Below are 19,495 nucleotides of genomic sequence, written 5' to 3'. Positions count from 1 at the left end.
AGAAGAGTGGCAAGGGAATAGGCTTGGGCGAACGGGGCCTGGGTGCTGTAGCAGGTGCAATGGAGGGGGGGGCAGGAAGGCGGAGCAGGGGCCTGGGAAGGGCTACAAGGCCTCACGCGGTGCACAGCCCGCGAGTCTGCGGCGGCGACGGAGCCCCGCGCTCAGGGCCTGCCCGCCTGCCGGCGTCCGGAGGCCCGAGCCGGGTCCCGGCGGCTGAGGCCCTAGGCACCCCCGCCGCGCCCCTCGCGCCGGGGCGGTCCCGGAGCCCGCAGGCCGGCGTGCGCGCCCCCGAGCGTCGTGCGCCCGCCCGGCAGGGGCCCGGCCCGGATCCCTCCGCCCAGGCCCCGCCCCGCGCACGCCGGCCGCGGCCCGCGTGACCGGCCCGGGTGCAAACAGCGCGGTCAGCTGACTCGGCCAACTGCGCCGTCATCCCGGCTATAAGCGCACGACGTCCCGGCTCTCCGCTCCGACCCGGCCTCCGCCACCATGCAGCCCCCCGGCCTGCTGCTGCTCGTCCTTGGCCTGCTGGCTGCGCCCGCCGCCGCGCTCGTCAGGTGAGGTCCTGCGACCCTGTGCGCGCCGCGCGCCCCCGGTGCCCTCCGTACGCCCCGCGCTCTGGAGTGCAGCCGTGCCGCCCGCGGGGCCCCCGCCAGCCCGCGACCCTTTTTCTCTACCGCCATGGAGTCAGACTTGGGGGGACAGGGGGCTGCAGGAGGGAGGATGGCTGAGGCCCAGGCTGACCGAGCCTCCCCAGGACAGGTGGGATTGCGGTACCTGCACTCAGGGCCCACCGTGCGGGAGCCAGGAGACCCAGGTGTACTGCGCACAGCCCCTGTACCTGCGAGTCGCTTTCGCGCTTGGCTCCCCCTTTGCCCGCTGTGAACTGGGCGTGGTCACGCTTGGTCTGTGCGGGGGGCGGGGGGGCTCTGACCACAGCGCTCCGGCGGGAGACCCTCTGACCCGAGGAGCCCCCGAGTGTTTCAGAGACGGAAGGGAGTTAGCCTAAGGAGAGGGTCTGGGTGAGTGGCCCGGCTGCAGTAGGCTTCCCCACTGGCACCTGCCCTAGTGAGGACCACACCTTTCTCAGGCCCAGGGGCCTGTCCCCCTGGACCAGGTGAGTCCATCATCCGCCGGGCCTGGATCGGGGCTGTGCCGTGCTGTGCCAGCCAGGCTGAGGATGGGCGCCACCCACCCCCACCCTCCCACTCTTGCCAGGCAGCCTGCTTTCCCAGATGGGGGAGGGGTGCAGTGGGCCAGCCGCTTCTGGTCCCGCACCCACCCTTGCCCCCGGGGCCTTGGTGCCAGGCCTGGGAAGGCATCCTTGCCCCTCTGCCGTTGGCCTTTTGCCTGTGGGCAGGTGGGTGAGACCACAGAGCTGTGGGAGCCGGCTGGGGGCCGAGTAGGACTCAGACTTGCAAAGAGGCCGTTCTGCGTGGGCTTCACCGCAGGCTGTGGCTCGGGGGCACATAGCCCCAAATGGAGTCTTTGTGGGGAGGCAGCTGCAGGGCTGCACCTACCCTGGTGCTGCCCACATGTCTCCCCTCCGGGGATGGATGGCTGTGGGGAGCCGAGTCTGTGGCTGTTTGGGGCCGGGCAGCCGAACCAGAGCCCCTCACACCTCCTCCAGGTCCTGTGGGACCGATGGCACCTGTTTCCTGGGTAACTGGAGGGCGTGTTCCCTTCCCCCAGGCAAGAACCTTGGACTCTAACAGCCTACCAGGTCTTAGGCAAGAGTCCCATCTTCCTGAAGCACGCCCTTGGCATGCCAGGAAGGGCCAGCTGTGACCTTGAACTCCCAAGTCCTCTTGGCTGGGAGGACCTTCCATCCAAGTGTTGGAGTGTGCTCAGGGGTGCCTGCCTGTCCACCTGCATTGTCAGAGCTGGGAGCAAGCTGAAACCCAGGAGCCAAGGATCCAGGCCAGGGGAGGGACCCCACGCACACTAAGAACCAGGCCACCTGACCTCAACCCCATGCTCTTTCTGCCCAGGCAGAGCACCATGGCTGGGAGGCAGGGGCTGTCAGTGGGGTGCCGCGGGCGTCTCAGAGGGAGGCAGACCCAGAGGCAGAGACCCCTAGCACCCCAGCGCAGGCCTTACCTTCCTGGGGTCTGCGCCGTGATGGGGACAGAGGATGCATCAGCAGGAAATGAATTCACTACTGTGAGGGCCCCGGAGGGTAACAGGGTCACGTTGAAGGGTGGCCAAGGAGGGCTTCTCAGAGGTAGTGGCATTTAAGTCCCATCTGATGGCCAGGCATAGCCAGCCCAGGAGTCCAGACAGGGAAGTGGGGACCATCTCTGCATGGCGTCTGTGTGGAGAGCAGCAGATTCAGAGGGCGGGTGAATGGGTCCCCTCAGAGGGTGTCAGGCAGAAGTGACAGATGGACACCTGCACCCTAACAGACCCCACAGGCCACTGTCCCAGGAGAGACCAGAGCAGGCACAGAGTGAAGACAAGGGATGGGGGGTGCTTTTGGAGCCCCCAGTGGCTTGAATGTGGGTGAGGGTGCAGAGCAGTCCAGGGGGAGGGGGAGGCGAGCCCTGATGAGCCCCCTTCCCTCCTCTTGTTAGAATCCCGCTGCACAAGTTCACCTCCGTCCGCCGGACCATGTCAGAATTGGGGGGCCCCGTGGAAGATCTGATCGCCAAGGGCCCCATTTCCAAATATGCCCAGGGGGTGCCCAGTGTGACGGGGGGGCCCATTCCAGAGATGCTCAAGAACTACATGGACGTGAGTATGGGGCTTGTCCTCTTGGGGCTGGGGCTGGGTGGACCGCAGACACTGATTTCGACAGCAGATGGCTTTTACGAAAGGTTCCGCATAAGCGGGCAGGAAACACTGCTCAGCAGCCCAGGGTTTTGCAGGATTCACCTGCTCGGTGGGGGGGAGGGGCTTCTGCTCAGCCACACCCTTCCCTGCTGGATGCCCCTCCCACTACCCCTGCCCAGTTGAGGACTCCCACCTGTGTCCTGCTGTGGGGGTGGGGAGGGCAGGTTGGGGTGCCCTTAGCTCCCCCGTGACCTCTCCCCCTGCATACCACTGACCATCACTGACATCAGGAGCTGTCTTGTTCCAGAGGTCAGCCTGTGGGCATGGGGCACAGGGTCATGGTGTGTAGATAAGCACGCTGGGCCCAGGGCCATCAGCTGGGTGCAGAGGAGCCTAAATCAAACTTAGGCCCCAAGGGGCTGTGGGGTCCTTGAGCTCGGGTCATCTGGGCCTTCCTGCCCAGGCATAACTGAGGGCTCTGGAGCTTTTTTGTTTCTGCCTGCTGGAAGGCCTGGTGCCACCTTTGACCCAGTCCTGCCTCCTTCCCTTCTTCCTCTTTGGTCAGCAGCCAGCACTGATCATGCCCAGTGCTCCTTGAGGGGCAAACAGGCTCAGAGGTGGGACATTTTATAAGTCACATACCAAGCTGGCCTGGGTCAGCCTGGTCCTAGCTCAGGGGTCAGGTCCTGGGACCCAGCCTGGCACCTCTGGGGTCGCCCAATTGGCATCCTTCTGCATGGCCTGCCCGAGTGGAGGGGACCTAGCTCCTTGCTGCCATCCAGCCACTGGTCCACCTGGGGTTGGGACAGGTTTCTGTGCCCTCTGTTCTGTCTGGCCAGAGCCCCAGCCGTGCCAGGAAGCAGTGGCCTCACAGGCATGTGACTGGGCTGGGGGGTGGGGGCATCCTCCTACGGGCCTGACTGACCAGTTCCTGATCCCCTAGTGCAAGCATGTGCGTATGCACACAACGCGCGTGCGTGCGCAGATGCGCGCGCGCGCGCACACACGGAGATTCGCTGAGTCATCCCCCAGCCCCCCAAATCTGGACACTTCTGCTAGGTCATGAGGCAGCAGCTGCTGGTTCTCCTGGAGCCAAGTGGCAGGAGAGAGACTCCTGCAGGGATTGGAGCCAGAATCTCTGGGTGACCTGGGGCCCAGGCGCCCTCCCCAGAGAAGGGGGTGCCCAGGCAGGCAGGGCTCAGGTGGCCTCAAGCTCACACCTGTCCAAGCATCCGTGTCCTCTGACCTGTGAGAGCACCAAAGACGGGGTTTCCCTTTGAGGCTCAGAGGGGCGTGTACCCCCTTCATGCTCACCTGAGCCGTGCATCAGCACCCGGGGCTTCCCTAGGCTGCTCTCTCCCCCCACCCCCATGTACCAATGAAGAAACTGAGGCCCAGAGTATTGAAGGCAGAGTGTCTAGGCAGTGAGAGACTCTGAGCTAACACTTCCGGTCTCCAGGGTATACCTCCTTCCTTCAGCTGCCCACATGCCTCTACCTAGGAGCCCTCCAGGCTTGGCCTGGTGGGGCAAGGGCAGGGTGGGAAGGACGTCCCAGAGGCAAGCCCTGACGTGGCCCCCATCGTGGGAGGAAGTCTCCCCTGCTAGGGCCCTGGGGCAGAAGGGTCTTCCAGGGCTCAGGGATGGCCAGGCCGATAGGACCGCTGGTTTCATCTTTCACGTGGGGTCGTCTTCCAAGCTCACGTGGTCAGGCAGGACCCGAAGCACTGGGGTACAAGGACCGAGGGCTGGGGAGGGGCAGGAGCACATGTGGACCTTGGGTGTCCCTCCCCTGGCTTGGGCTTTCCAAAGTCTGGCCCCCAGGACAACCAGGGGCGGCCCTGACGGACCCCGCTCCCCTGTTCAGGCCCAGTACTACGGGGAGATCGGCATTGGGACACCCCCGCAGTGCTTCACGGTGGTCTTTGACACTGGTTCCTCCAACCTGTGGGTCCCCTCGATCCATTGCAAGCTGCTGGACATCGCCTGCTGTGAGTCACAGCGCTGCCTCGTGCGCCTGGAGGGGGCAGGCGGGGAGGACGGGGCCCAGCCGCCGCCTCACGTGGGTGCATGCTCTCCCCCGGGCATGGGGCTGCCCCATCCCCAGTGCAGGTGGGGCCAGCAGGGCAGGCCTCGGGCCCTCAGTGGCCCTGCCTCAGCCCCTCTTGGGCAGTGCACTGCTTCTGCCTCTCAGCCACACCGGACGGGCCTGGCCCCTCCGCCCCACCCCAGGGCACCCCACTTTCCAGGTGAACCTGTTCATGCCAACCTTGCTTCTCGTCTGGGCTGGGACCAAGGTGGCCAAGGATGGGGCAAGCCAGGCCAGACCACTGCTGGCTGAGACCGAGCCTGGGGTCACAGGCCCACCCCGACACTGGGAGGATGGCCTGGTGGGGGGCTCCGCAGCAGGTGGCTGGGACCCGGCTGGGACAGTGGGCTGACGGGCTTCTCGGCCAGCGCAGGGATCCACCACAAGTACAACAGTGACAAGTCCAGCACGTACGTGAAGAATGGCACCTCCTTCGACATCCATTACGGTTCGGGCAGCCTCTCTGGGTACCTGAGCCAGGACACTGTGTCGGTGAGTCTGGGACGAGACTGCTCCTGGGCCCTGGGACGCTCAGAGGCCTTGGTGGCCCCTGCCCCACCCCACGGCTGGGCAGCTGAGCCCAAGCAAAAGCCGGGAGCTGTGGCGGAGCTGTGGAGGAGCTTGGTGGGCCTGGCTGGGCAGGGGTCGGGGAGCAGACCTGGCCCCGTGTGCGCACACGCGCCCACACGTGGGGGCCGGCCGGGAGGGCTGTAAGGGAAAGTGGGCCCACCAGAGCATGGGTGCAAGAGCTGCGGGCCTGGCTCTGGGACCAGGACCTGGGGAGTGATCCATGGTGAGGCTCCTCCCAGGGTCACGGCTGGCAGCTGGGCAGAGGAACCAGTTGGGAGGCTGGCTTCTGTTCCGATGCCTTGGGTTTGAGGTATCCGCTGGGCGCTGAGGCCTAGGCCCTGTGGACGGGGTCCCCGCCACTGGCTGGGGACTGGGGGTCGGGGAGGGCAGAGATGTGCTGGGAGCCCCCGTAGAGGACACTGGAGGGCCATCCAGGCACCCTGCCTGCCACAGAGAGTCTTCGGGGTGAGGCGGATAGGCAGGGCCTTGACGGTTCTGCCCGTGCCTCTGTGTGACCTCTTGGTGTGCAGCTACTGGGAAGCGTCTGGACTGGGAGTCCTGGGGGCAGGGGAGCAAAGTGGAACACAGCCCCCGCCAAGCCCCCGGCCCCCCAGCCTCCAGCCCTCCATCCCCAGCTGATCCGGAAGGCGGCAGGGTGTGGCCGGCGCCCAACCAGCATCCCCCTTGTCTGTCCCTTGTCTGGACAGTGGGGTGGGCCATGGTGGCCGGGGACCTTCCTGCAGAAGCACTGCCCCTCCCCCGTACCCATCTGCCCTTTTGGGGTCTCTGCCTCCTGATCTCTGTGGGCCCAAAAGAGGATGTTGCCTATCACGCTCCCCTGTTCCTGGTGTCAGGGTGTCAGCCCCAAACAGCCATTTCTCCCCACATCCTGCTCTGCGTCTTTGTCAGCCGCCTGGTCGCAGTGGGGGAGGGGTGGCGTGGCCTGAGTCGGCTGACTTAGGTCATGGGATTGGGTCATGGGGTTCCAGTAGCCCAAGGGCAGGCGCAGGCCTGGGTGGAGCCGCCCCAGGCCAGAGGTCAGAGCTGAGCGCGAAGCCCACCCGTCTGTGCTGACTCGGTTGAAAACCGGGTCCCGACAGCCACGGATTCCCGCGTCCCTGTCCCCGCTGTGTCCCACCCAGTGTTGCCAGTTCTTTTGGGCTTGTGTGCCAGGTGGCAGGTGACGATTGAACGGGGCTTGTCGCTGTGCCTGCACACGCAGGGCCCGGGCGTTGGGCTCCGTGGTTCCAGTGGCCCACTGACCCCCCCCCCCCCGCCCCCAGGTGCCCTGTAAGTCGGCTCTGTCGAGCCTGGCTGGCGTCAAGGTGGAGAGGCAGACCTTTGGGGAGGCCATCAAGCAGCCGGGCATCACCTTCATCGCGGCCAAGTTCGATGGCATCCTGGGCATGGCCTACCCCCGCATCTCGGTCAACAACGTGCTCCCCGTCTTTGATAACTTGATGCAGCAGAAGCTGGTGGAGAAGAACATCTTCTCCTTCTACCTGAACAGGTGGGGTGGGAGGGGCCCAGGCCCCGTCTCTTCCCCACACCTCACCCCTCCTCCCAGCTCCACGCAGCTGCCTGCCTCCCCGTCCACCCTCCAGGCACCAGGCCGTGGCTCCTAACCTACGGCCTCTGACCGGAGGGGGGACTGGCCAGCCTTTTACAGATGAGCAGGGGGCTCTCTGGGCAGGCTCTGGGGCCAGGGTTTCCCGTCAGGAACGGCTTGGGCTGTGGGCCCAGGGTCTCGCTCAGTGGGCCTCCCTCCTGGAGAACCAGACTCTGGTCAGGGCTCATGGCAGCTCCTCTTCCCGGGTCCTCAGCCCAGCCTTCCCTGGGTCTAACGAGCGGATGTGGCCCCTGAGTCACTGATGGCCCAGAGGGGACAGAGCTACGAGCCCCAGTCTGTGGCCGGGCCTCTGGAGGTGAGGGGCCTGGGGGCTCTCCAGGGGAGGTGACCCCAGTGAGGTCCTGAGGGCCAGATGCTGCTAGAGGGAACCCCAGGTGGAAAGTGACCCCCACCATCCGTCCCTGGCAGCAGCGCCAACTGTCCCAGTGGCCCTTGCACCGCACGGAAAGGTGGGTGACCAGTGTGCCGTGCCCTTGAGAAGGGGCCCCTGGCTGTCCCCTCAGGGCGGTGCCAGAGGTCCTGATGCGGGTGTGCTGAGGACAGAGGTGTGGACTGCATGTGAGCGGGCAGCCCACTGACCACTGGTGGTCACTGCACCACACGCCCCCTACTCACCCCACAGGCCCACTCGTCCTCAGGGTCCAGCCCCAGGCACTCCGGCTGAGTGCCAGCCCCAAGCCTCTCCTCTTGCCCAGCTCCTGGCTTCGGCGTGGCCTTGGCAGGGGTGCTGCCCTTGGTGGTAGATATTTAGCAGCTGCCTGAGGCAGAGCCACCCACCGGAGGCTGGATGACGCCACGCTGGGGAACGGAGTGGGGTCTGTCCCTGTGAGCCCTCAGGCCCAGGGTGGGCAGTCAGGGGAAGAGGACCCAGGGGGCTGGCCAGGCCCGGGCTCAGGGCTCCCTGCGGGGGGCAGGGGGGGCGGTGGGCGGAGGGGCAGGGCTGCGGGTGTGGAGCAGAAAGGAGACGGCCATCTGGTTTCCACACTGGACTTCCGAGGTGAAGGCTGGGGGGGAGGGCCAGAGGCTGCCGGTCGTAGAGGGAGGACGGGGTTTGGCCTGGTGTTTCTGCGTGCGGACCGGCCCGGAAGAAGGCGGTGAGCTCAAACGCTAAGTCTGGAGAAGAGCCTGGAGGCCGGGGCAGGGCCAGCGGTGCAGGCCGAGCGCAGGAAAGCTGAGAGGCGAAGGGGGAGCGGGAGCAGTTGGGTGAGGATGAGGGCATCTTTGGGAACAGCAGGTACAAAGGCCCCGGGGCAGGAGTGAGCTGGCTCAACTCTCAGCGCTGCTCAGTGCCGCCTCCCAGAAGCCCTCCCTGGTTTGTTCTCAGGCAGATGCGGTCCCCTTCCTCGGGCTCCTAGCTTTCACTTCCCCGTCGCCCACTAGCCTAACCCCGGCTCTCTCCAGTGGCAGGCTGGTCACCTGTGCGGGCTGAGCGGGAGCTTGGCCTGCAGGCCACACGGTGTGGGATCAGCGCCCCACCCCGCAAGGAGAAGGCAGTCCTCCCCCTCCTCGTGCCTCCTTTGGAACTCTCCATCTCTGCAGCTCCACCCACCCCTTCTGACTTGGCCCCAGCTCGTGCCTGTTGAGCCCGCGGTCAGGCTGGACGCGTGGGGTCGGGGTGGGCAGCCCCCCCCCGCCCGGCCGTGCTTGAGGAGCAAATGCAGCTGACTCCGCTCCTCTCTCCTCCCAGGAACCCCGGCGCACAGCCTGGGGGTGAGCTGATGCTGGGCGGCACGGACTCCAAGTACTACAGGGGCCCCCTGTCCTTCCTCAACGTCACCCGCAAGGCCTACTGGCAGGTCCACATGGAGCAGTGAGTGTTAGCTGGGGGGCCGCGCTTGGTTCCGGGGGAGCGTGGTGTGAGGGGGCTCCGCCCAGCCGCCCGCTCAGCAGGCCTCTGGGTAGCTACGGCCCTTGGGCCCACTGGCCCCGGGGTCCATTGCCACCTCCTGGCGCCCAGCTGAGCTCCTGGCCCCTGGGCTCTGGCTCTCTCCTGCTCGAGACTTGGAGGCTGGCAGTTAACCTGCTCTTGGCCTCTTGAGTCCCCAACCCACCACTGTTCACAGCCGGAGAGGGGAAGAAAGGGTCCCGGCAAGGCTGTGGCCCTGGAGGTAGGACTGCCCCCCCTCCAAGGCCCACCCTGAGCATGAGCCCAGGCCGGGGCGTTCACACCCCCTCCCCCGCAGGGTGGACGTGGGCAGCAGCCTGACCCTGTGCAAGGGGGGCTGCGAGGCCATCCTGGACACGGGCACCTCCCTCATCGTGGGCCCCGTGGACGAGGTGCGCGAGCTGCAGAAGGCCATCGGGGCCGTGCCGCTGATCCAGGGCGAGGTGAGCGGGCTGGGCTGCGTGGGCGGGGTGCCCCAGCCGCTGTCCCCCGCCCCCCCGGACTGCTCCAGAGCTGCTCTGTCTTCTTTCCCTCAGTACATGATCCCCTGTGAGAAGGTGTCCACCCTGCCCGAGGTCACTCTGAAGCTGGGCGGCAAACCTTACACGCTGTCCTCAGAGGACTACACACTCAAGGTCAGTGGAGGCCAGGGGCAGGTGGCGGGCCGGGGCGGTGGGCGGGGTGCTGACCACCGGGGCCGTCCCAGGTGTCGCAGGGTGGGAAGACCATCTGTCTGAGCGGCTTCATGGGCATGGACATCCCCCCGCCTGGCGGGCCGCTCTGGATCCTGGGTGACGTCTTCATCGGCCGCTACTACACCGTGTTCGACCGGGACCAGAACCGCGTGGGCCTGGCGGAGGCCACCAGGCTCTAGCCGCCCGCCTGCTGGGGAGGAAGGAGTCCAGCAGGAGGAGACCGGCCGCCTCCGCCCTCCCGGCCGCCCCTGCCACACACACTCACGCTCAAACTCACACTCACACCCCAACTCTGCAGGCGCCGGCCTGCCGGGCCTGCCGTTTTGTTCTGTGGTTTTCCCCAGCCCTGGTTGCAGAAATGCCGCCCGCCTGTCTGCCTGCCTGTGTGTGTCTGTCTAATGGAGGGGCGGGGTGTGGGACAGCCAGCAGGCTGATCCGGAGTGTGGAGCCACTTCAGTACCTTGGAAGCCCAGCCTGGCCTGGCAGCGCATCAGTTGCGCATCCCAGGACCCCCGTCCACCACCCGCCCCCAGCCTGTGCCTCAGGGGCCTGGCTGCCCAGGCAGGACCTCTGGACTGAACCCCCACCCCGAGCCAGGCTGTTCTCTGGGCTCTGCCGCTGCCTGGCCTGGGGTCCGGAGTTGGGCGCTGCCGGCCCCCCTATCTTCCTGTGTGGGCCCATCGAGGAAGGGGCCAGCTCAGGCCCGAGGACAAGCAGGAAGGACTTGGAAGGGTCGGGGCTCAGAGAACAAAAGCCAGCCTTGTGACGCCTTTGGGGTCATCCTGGGGCTCGACCCCATCCAGGAGGGCATTCGCTGGTCCAGGGTGAGGGAAGAAGGGAAGGGGGGGGGTGGTGCCGCCTTCTCTGCAGCTGCCCCTCTCTTGAGTGACCGGGAGCCAAAGTTGACGTGAAAATACAGTAGTTTGGGCCTCTTTTTTCTGTGTTGGCGTGTTTTGTGTTTGGTGGGAAGGGCGGTTCTAAATCTGGACTTGGGAGGGAGCCGTTGTGGCTGCTGAGAGGCCATTGTTCCTGAGGGCTGACTCACAGCCAGGCAGGGGGAGAAGCTTTGGAGGTGCCCTGGCTCCCAGACCCCAGCCCCCCTGCCCTGCACAGGGGACCCTGGGGGCTTCAGCTTGCTGCCCGGCCTCACCGGTGGAGGGCTAGCTTGCCCAGAGGCCTGGGGCAGTGACCAGCAGGATGTGGCCTTGGTGGGAGGCTGCAGACCTCCCTGGGGATCTGGCCTCTTGGGAGTTTGCTGAGGGGTGCTTGGGCTCATCTGCCCAGAGGCAGCTACACAGCCAGGAGGTTTTAAGGGATGAACAGGAGTTTGTGAGCCACTGGCACAGAATTCCCTTGGATCAGCGGCTCTGGACTCTTGCCTGGAGCCCACCCCCTGCAGGTGTCAGGGAAATGGCCAATATGACCCATGTCACTGTCCTGGTGCCTTCTCGGCCTTCAGTGCCATGGCTGTCATTGGCCTGGCCCTAGGGGGTCAGGGGACTGCACCCCAGAGCCGAGTCCTAGCTGGCACCTTTAACAAGCATTCAGCCAGAATTGCGAGGAGGCCCATAAACACGTGTGCCGTGCTCTCTGCACTTGAAATCCGAGCAGGGAGACGGCAGAGCCGCAGGGCCTGGCAGGGCCGATGAGGAGACAGTGTCATCCAAGCCTCTGTGTCCTGAGACACCTGGAGTCAGAGCTGGCCCGGAAGGAGGCAGCCTCCTTCAACACCACCCCCCCCCCCCCAAACCCCTGGTGGCTGCCCTGGGACCTGCTGCCACCCGCCACGGCCTGGCGGTGCCTCCCCCACTCTGCTGGCCCTGCGGTTGTGACCCTCAGCTTGGAGGCCACCTCCGTCCGCTCTCTGGGAGGTGGGGACAAGCACAAAAGATGCCCCCGGTCCCTCCCCAGGCGCTGTGTAGATGAGCACAAGCTGAGCTTCCAGCCCCAACCTGCCATCAGGGCGCCAAAGCTCCTGCCCAGAGCCCAGGACCAGTGCGACTGCCCTGGGTTGCTGGCTGGGATCCTCTGGCCCCTAGCATCTGACTCCCGGCTCAGATCCAGCCTCTATGACCCAACCCGAAGCCTCTAGTCTGACTAGAAGGTGGGTAATAACAGGGCACTCCTCGCCAGGGTCCCCACGGGGAGCTCAGCTCAGTGTCTGGCCCTTGTCCTGGCTGGCTTGCCATGCTCTGCACCAGCCCAGCAGGCCCCGGTGGGCACTTCCTGCCTCTTGCCCTTTGCCTGGAGGACGCCCGAACGGAGTCGAGCGCCTTCCCTCCCCTGCTGGGAGGAGGCCAGTGGGGGCTAACGTGCCCTCCCCACCGCCGCTCTGGGTTCCGGGGCCCAGGGAGAGGCAGCCTCAAGGCTGTCTGGAGCAGGAGGCCCTGACTCCACCCTGGGACCTGGAGCAGGCCCCTGAGGGCCAGGCGCCCCTCTCCTGCTGTCTGAGGACCAGCTGGACTCCTGTGCCGACCAGCCCCATTGGCCACGGCCGGCAGCCTGCCTGCCCAGAGCAGCCCCGGGCAGAGCCTGTGGCAGGTAGGGCGGTGCCTGGCCCCAGGTGAGCTGGTGGCGTGTGGTGCTGACCGCAGGCAGGCTGCACCGTAGGTCAGGCTCGGCCCGAGGCCTGGGGGTCCAGGTGCCCCTACGTGTGGCCCTTGGGAAGGGCACAGTGGGTGTGGCGTGGGGGGGAACTGAATCCTGATCCCCCCACAGTCCCCATCCCCCCTCACGCCTGTGGGTTCTGGGACTGGGCCTGCCTCTGTCGAGGCCGTGGCCAGGATGGGGGGTAGCCCTGGTGCCCGGGACCCCTCCCACTCACAGGGGCTTTTAGCAACCTCCTGGAGGTTCCTGGGGTTCCTGACAGCCACAGATGAGGCTGGGCCGGGGGTGGGGGGCGGGGCTGGAAGGGGAGGGCTCGGGGAGGGGCTGAGGCCTGTCCAGGGAGGTGGGTTCCGGGAAGGCCTCAGACTCAAAGAGGTTTGGGGAGAGCAGGGGTGGGCAGAGGACTGGGCATAGGCGGGCAAGGATTGCTCCTGAGAGGACCCAGGCTTGGAGGGAGGCTTGTGGAGACGGGGAGGCAGGTTGAGCTGGTCAGAGGGCAGCCAGGGCCTCTGAGGGGACAGGGGCTTGGGGGGGGGGGCTGTGGAAGGAAATCTAGGGGCCCCCCACATAGAACCCAGCTTTTGGGGGGGGGGCTTGGGGGGGTCTAGGGTCTGTGGGGGCGGGTGGGCTGGTGAAGAGGGCACTTGCAAGATGGGGGGGGGCGGTTCCGGGAGAGGCAGAGAGGGCTAGGGCTTCTTTCTCCCTTGCAGATGGGACTCACTGGGACTTTTGCAGGAAGGAGAGGTCATCTAAGGACACGTGTGAGAGAGAGCGAGAGGGTATGGAGTGAGTGGAGGCCCCCAGAGGGGGCTGGGGCTGGGCCGGTGGGCATTGGCTGGAGGAAGGAGCACCTGCAGGGGACGCGGCCCAGGTGGGACCAGCAGGGCTGGCAGAGAGGCATGGGCAGGTGAGTGGAAGGAGACAAGGGTCATTAGGGGCTTGGAGAAGAACATCTGGCCCCATGGGCAGAGGGGACCAACCAGTGAGAGGTAAGGGCCTTCAAGACTGAACTCGGTGAGGGATGCAAAGTCAGGAGGTGGGGCTGGGTGCTCTGGGCTGGGGTGTGTAGGGTCAGATCTGGGGAAACGGGGTCAGGGGTTCCCACAGGGGTGGGCTCAGAAAGGACAGGGCCACATCAAGGCTCAGGGAAGGCCGGACTTGGTAGCGTCTGGGGCTAGGGCCGCAGTTAGGGGCGGGGCTGTGCAGAGGTGGGTGATGGGCTTGGGGCTCAGAGAGGGGCTACAGTGGGGGGCCAGGCGCCTGCAAGGGCCTTGGCTGGGGATAGGGGTGTGTACAGGGACAGGAGAGCGGATGGGGGCTGGGCTAGGTGCAGGGATGTGCTGGGGAGGCGCCCAGGCTGGGGTACCTGGGCTCTCTAGGGTGGGGGCTCTGCCAGGCCAGGACTGGTACTTGAGGAGGGGTGAGGACTGAGATGTGGGGAGCGTAGGGACCCGGCAGTCTGAGAGGGGTCAGCGGAGGGGCAGGGGCTCAGATAGCCATCCCGGTCGCTGGGGTGGGGCAGAGGAGGCCAGCAGGAGGGTGAAGGAGCTCCCTCCTGGAGAGACAGAGGGGGGAGAGGCTGGGGGCTCAGCAGGAGGGAGGGGCGGGGAGGCGCGGGAGGCTCAGCGGTCGGGGACACTGGGTGGCACTGTAGGGGGACCCCATCCCCGCAACCCCCCCGCCGGCTCTGCAGCCCCCGAGGGTCCGGCTTCCGGCCGGCGCCCGCGGCCCCCACCCTGCGGGCGGGAGGAGGCGGGGAGGTGGCTGCGCCCCGCCGGCGCCCGTGAGTCAGGCTGGGGCTGCAGCCGCGCGGCCGGCCTGGCGCTGCGGAGGGAGCGCAGGAGCGGGGACAGCGGCGCCGCCAGCCCCGCGCGCTCCCCCCGCCGAGGCTGAGCCGCCGGGACGCGGAGCGGCGGGGCAGACAGCGAGCCGCCGGCCGGCGGAAGGACGCGCGGACCGCGGCGCAGGGGTCGGTCCGCCCGCCGAGGAGTCGCCAGCAGGTGAGGGCGCGGGGCGCGCCGTCCGTCCGTGAGGCTGCGGCAGCCCGGGGCCAGGTCGCGGGGTGACGGCCGCAGACCCACCCCCCCCGGGGGGGGCGCAGGGCGCAGACGCCTTAGTGCCTGGCTGGAGAAGTGCGCGTTTCGCAGAGTGTCCTTGTGCGTCTGTTTGTGGCACGGGCTGGGTGGCTCCCTGCGAGTGAGAGCAAGCCTTTGGGGTCCCGGCCGCCGCTCTGGGCCGGGGTTGGGGGCGGGGACGACGCGCACGAGTTTGGGGCGCCCGCAGTGGCCGTTTCCATCCCGGGCGATTGCGTCTGAGCCCGTGTGGCTGTGTGTGTCCACGCTGCGTGTCACAGTGCGGAGCTGTTTACCTGGAAGCATCTCAGCACACGGGTGCGCCCCGGGGGTCTGGAGAGTCTTGGTGGCCGATGTCAGCGTTGTCAGCCTGCAGGTGCTCCGGAGAGCTCTGCTCATTCTGCCAGATAGTGGCCAAGATGCTGCCATTGTGGGTTTGCCTGGCCTGTGTGTGCCGGGGTGTGCGGGATGCTGGCATGCTCTGTCTATAACAACAGCCTGTCAGTCGGGTTGTTGCTGGGTATGGGGGTTGTTGCTGTTTTATGTCAGTGGGTGAATGTGCGCAGATGGCAAAGTGATGAAAAGCCCCCGATGTTCCTGCCAAGGCTGCTGTGAAGGGCTTTGGCATCGGGGTGGCTAGGGCGGGTGGGGGAGGCAGGCTGGCAGCTGGCCGCCTCGGTGGGGATTTCCATCTCCTTTGGGGCTGCTTGTGAGTCTGCAGGGGAGATGCTGCAGGACACCAGGGCAAGCCCTGCAGGGCAGGCAGGACCCAGCTCATTCTTCCTCCCCGCCTCCCTCCAGGCCCAGGGCCCCAGCCAGTGCCCAGCGCCGCTGGGAGCCCCGGCCAGCACCACGGACGGCACCCAGGAAGCCCGAGTCCCCCTGGACGGGGCCTTCTGGATTCCAAGGCCCCCGGCAGGCTCACCTAAGGGTTGCTTTGCCTGCGTGTCCAAGCCCCCGGCCCTGCAGGCTCCAGCGGCCCCGGCCCCTGAGCCCTCAGCATCACCCCCCATGGCGCCCACCCTGTTCCCCATGGAGTCCAAGAGCAGCAAGACGGACAGCGTGCGGGCCTCCGGTGCCCCCCAGGCCTGCAAGCACCTAGCAGAGAAGAAAACTATGACGAACCCCGCAACGGTCATTGAAGTCTACCCCGACACCACCGAGGTCAACGATTACTACCTGTGGTCCATCTTCAACTTCGTCTACCTCAACTTCTGCTGCCTGGGCTTCATTGCGCTGGCCTACTCCCTCAAAGTGAGTGGGGCGGGGGAGGGGGACAGGGGGAGCGGGGGATGGCAGGTGGGGGCCCCCTCGTGGGATCCAGAGACACACAGCTGCTGGCTAGCTCCGAGTCAGCGGGGTGGGGCTGCCTGGCTCGGTCCTGAGCTGCGGAAGCTTCCAGGCTGCCTTGACAGGGCTCGGGCGTGCAGGACGGCGTTCTCCACATAGCCAGCTTAGTCCTTGCGGAGCAGACCGAGGGCTCAGTGTCCTGTCCTGTGGGTGGGGTCCCAGAGCTGCCCCTGGGCATGCGGGGATGGAGCCGCACACCGATGAAGACCCTTGGAGCCTTTCCCCTGTTGACAGGGGGACAGTGCAGAGAACTTCTCCAAGCCCCTCACAGGGACCCTGAAACCAGGCACGCGTTCAGAAGGAGGCCATGGTAGACGGGGCTTCTGATCAAGTCACTGCTTTCCGCCTTCCCTCTCCCACACGGTTTCTAGACAGTCCGTCCTGGTGGCCAGGGTGCCCGGCGGGGGGCAGGGGGTGGAGAGAGCCACAGGCATGTCCCACACACCCCTGACCCCAAACCCTGAGTGGATACAACTTCCAAGAGCCCCTCACTGCTGTGAGAGGAGCTGGCTGGGAGCAGAGCAGGCCACCAGGCAGACAGGACCTCATGTCCCCAGGGCAATGCAGAAAGAAATGGACCAAGATTGCAGGAGAGAGGCTGTGATCCACTCACATTCGAAGTGGGGAGCTCGGTGCAAATGTGTAAGGACTGAAGGACCCATCTCCCTGTCACTCTGGAAGGTGTTGGCTCATGTCTAGCCAGATCATCACTGTCCCCAGATTGCGGGTCCAAGCCCTGATGCATGTCACTGATTACAGCCGCCCAGTGAGGTGGGGGCGGAACGTGGGGGCTGGAGGGAGGGGAGGGTCTAGGCCAGGGAGGCTGGCCCTGGAAAAAGGACAGAAGCCTGGACAGCTCTGCCTCTGTGCATCTTTGAGCCCCACCCCTGCCGCTGGCATCACACACCCTGGCCACCCGGCTATCCCCACCTCCTGACTCATCGTCAGCATCACCCACCGCCAGGCGCACCTTTGCCTCCAGGCCTGTGTACTGAGCTCTGGGCTCCACCGTGTGGGGACTGCATTGTGTGAGTGAGTGTGTGTGAGTGTGCACGTGTACGAGTGTGTGTGGGTGTGAAGGTGTACGTGTAATTCACATGTGACCATGTGTGCACGAGTGCGTGGGCATGAGTGTGCGTGTATATAGGAGCAACTGTGTGTGTGAGTGTCCGTGTGTGCCTGGGTGTATGTAAGTGTGAGTGTGCACGTGTGTGCATGAGTGTGCTGTGGAGGCAGCAAAGGGAAGGGGGCCCTAGAAATTGGGGAGTGGAGGCCCCAGACCAACCTCAGCTCTGCCCCCCCGGTGCCCTCTTTCCGTGCCCTGACAATGGCCTGTAGACCTGGGTCTTGCTGCGTGGGCTCCTGTCTGGAAGCTGTCCCCTCCTCCCCTTGGCTCAGCTGTGGGTGCCGGCTGGCACAGGGCAGGCCCATCTGGTGCAGGTTGTAGGTAGGTCAGATTTCTGAATGGTGCAGGATTAGCTCTGGGGTGGGTGGTGGGTAGGAATTAGTGCTTCCGAGGAGCAGAAGGGAGCTCACCATGACTCCCCCCCCCCCCGGGGGGGGGACAGCCAGGGCAAAAAAGCTTGAGGCTTGCCAGGGAAGGGGGTGCAAGGTGAGTTGTCTCTGGCCTGGGCAGGGGTGGGGGGGTGCAGAACGGGCTGGCTCAGACTCCTGCACCCGGGAATGTGTTCATCTGTCCATCCAGCTGCATGTCTCCTGGCCTGCTGCACCCTACACCATTTGTAGCCCATCATGGGCAATTCCAAGGGCGCCTAAAGGACTTGGGGTCAGAAGGCCTTGGCCAAATTCCCAGCTTGGTCCCTTAAGAGCAGTGAGCTCTTGACAGGCCACCTTCATCTGAGCTCATGCCTTCGTCTGTTCACGAAACAAACTGAAATGAAACGACGTTCCAGTAAGCACACCTGCGCAGGGTAGAGTTTGGCATTCGGTGGGTGTGAAAGAAACACAGTGTCCCTCTCTGCCTTCCCCTGTCCATCCACCCATCAGACCGGCCATCCACTCTCTCCACCCACATGGGCCAGTTCAGTTCAGGGCAAGCTGGGTCTGCAGCACACAGATCGCAGCCTTATGTCGCTTCGCCTAGTGTCCAGGGAAGGCAGAGACCCAGAACGTCAACTCTCCACTCTGGCAGTAGGCGTGAGCTGCTCATAATGACCACTGGTGCCCCCTGTTAGCTGAGCCAGAGTCCTCATCTCGGCATTCAGGGCTGTTCAAGATGTTCAAGATGCATTCTTAGCCATTTCCTCGCCCCCCAACACGTGCCCTGCCCTGCCCCAGCCCTTCTGGGAGCACACCTCATTTTGCAACGTGCTGCTCCCTCAGCCTTAGGGCTTTCCGTCTGCAAAGACTCTACTGACTCACTCTGGCTGCCCCCCACTTCCCAGCAGAGACTCCCCTGCCCCAGTCATGGCTGCCCGCCCCACCAGAACCACCCCTTCCTCTTGCTGTCACCGGTGCCAAGGCAGGGCTGACCACGGTAGGGGTCAAAGGGTGTTGTATGATGGGTGGATGGACAGAGGACACCTCCAAGATGGAAGAAGTGTCAGTGTTTCAGAAAAAGAACACTTCATTCCTGATTCGGGACAACTCTGGAGCCGGGTGTGGGAGACTTACAGGAGGACGCATCGTTTTCACTGGGCGAGGGGGTGGTAAGGAGACAGGTGTTCCAGATGGAGAAAAGAACATAAATCAGGACACGAGAATGGGGCAATCAGGGGGGATTGCAGGGCCCCCATCTTCTGTGGGGGACAAGAAGATAGTCCTAGAAAGCCAGACACAGCCATGCAGGGAGGATTCGAAAAATTATGTGAGAGATTTGGATTTTATCATGTGGAAGACACAGAAGGGAAAGATATGGTCGGAGCAATAAAATCTGCAACCAATGTGGAGGAAGTGGATAAGAGAAGCCCAGAGACAGAGAAAAGTTAGGGTCCCAGTGTGGTGGCCAGGAAAAGGAACGCATGGCTTGAATCAGGGCAGGGAGGGTGGGCAAGAGAGAAGGAGCAGATTTAATGACATGGTGTCTCCTCAGTCTGGGCCTAGGAGGCTGTAGACTTCCCAGTAACAGGGAAGTAAAAAAGATTGATTAGGAGGGAGGATACTGTGCCAGTTCTTGTATATACATATTTGCCCATTACTTGCTTTATGAATATCAACATCATCCACCCACCCACCCACCCATCTACCCACCCATCCAACCATCCACCATCCATCCATCCACTGCCCATCTATCCTTCACCCACCCACATCCACCTGCCCGTGTACCCATCCATCCACCCATCCCCCACCCATCTACCCACCCATCCACCTGTCCATCCACCCGTCCACCCATCCATACATCTATCCAGCCAGCCAGCCAGCCATCTACTTACTCATCCACCCACTCATCCACCTGTCCATCCATCCATCTGACCATCCATCTACCCACCCTTCCAGCCATCACCCTTTCATCCACCCACCCACCCATCCACCCATCCACCCACTCACCCTCATCCACCCGCCCATGCACCCATCTATCCACCCATCCATCTGACCATCCATCCATCCATCCATCTATCCATCCATCCACCTACCCATCCATCTACCTATCCATCCACTCACCCATCCACCCATCCAACCATCCACCCACTCATCCACTCATGCATCCATCCATCACTCATTCATCCACCCACCATTCCATCCATCATCCACCCAACCATCCAGCCATCCACGTATTCATCCATCCACCTGCCCATCCATCCACCCATCCAGCCACTCATCCAACCACCCATCCACCTATCCACCCACTCATCCAGCCACCCATCCATCTA

General features: G+C 64.8%; 2 protein-coding genes across 2 annotated transcripts in view; both read left to right on the top strand.

The window, feature by feature from the left end:
• The first annotated feature begins 391 nt into the window (after positions 1–391).
• CTSD (cathepsin D) lies at positions 392–10,571 on the top strand. The gene is made up of 9 exons (XM_025878531.2): positions 392–554; positions 2,571–2,730; positions 4,635–4,758; positions 5,230–5,348; positions 6,710–6,936; positions 8,744–8,866; positions 9,240–9,384; positions 9,478–9,576; positions 9,648–10,571. The coding sequence occupies exons 1-9, from the start codon at positions 487–489 to the stop codon at positions 9,813–9,815; spliced, it is 1,233 nt and encodes a 410-aa protein (XP_025734316.1). The 5' UTR covers positions 392–486; the 3' UTR covers positions 9,816–10,571.
• Positions 10,572–14,708: 4,137 nt separating this feature from the next.
• IFITM10 (interferon induced transmembrane protein 10) overlaps positions 14,709–19,495 on the top strand; it is a 6,846-nt gene continuing 2,059 nt past the window's right edge. The window contains exons 1-2 of the mRNA XM_025878600.2: positions 14,709–14,843; positions 15,117–15,569. Coding sequence (XP_025734385.2) covers positions 14,784–14,843; positions 15,117–15,569 — 513 coding nt within the window. The 5' untranslated portion in view covers positions 14,709–14,783. The remainder of the gene's footprint in view (positions 14,844–15,116; positions 15,570–19,495) is intronic.

Source organism: Callorhinus ursinus, unplaced genomic scaffold (genome assembly GCF_003265705.2).
Source record: "Callorhinus ursinus isolate GAN/ISIS: 27379988/994484 unplaced genomic scaffold, GSC_fseal_2.0 scaffold51, whole genome shotgun sequence".
Lineage (NCBI taxonomy): Eukaryota > Metazoa > Chordata > Mammalia > Carnivora > Otariidae > Callorhinus > Callorhinus ursinus.
The sequence above is the reverse complement of the archived record's forward strand: the minus strand, read 5'-3'. Positions and strand labels throughout refer to the sequence as shown.

What these genes read in the sequence shown, in the direction of transcription:
- CTSD (XM_025878531.2), top strand. Translation starts at nt 487, where the DNA reads ATGCAGCCCCCCGGCCTGCTGCTGCTCGTCCTTGGCCTGCTGGCTGCG. An exon ending in CCCGCCGCCGCGCTCGTCAG is followed by an intron (nt 555 to 2,570) that starts GTGAGGTCCTGC and finishes TCCTCTTGTTAG; the next exon opens with AATCCCGCTGCACAAGTTCA. An exon ending in TGAGCCAGGACACTGTGTCG is followed by an intron (nt 5,349 to 6,709) that starts GTGAGTCTGGGA and finishes CCCCGCCCCCAG; the next exon opens with GTGCCCTGTAAGTCGGCTCT.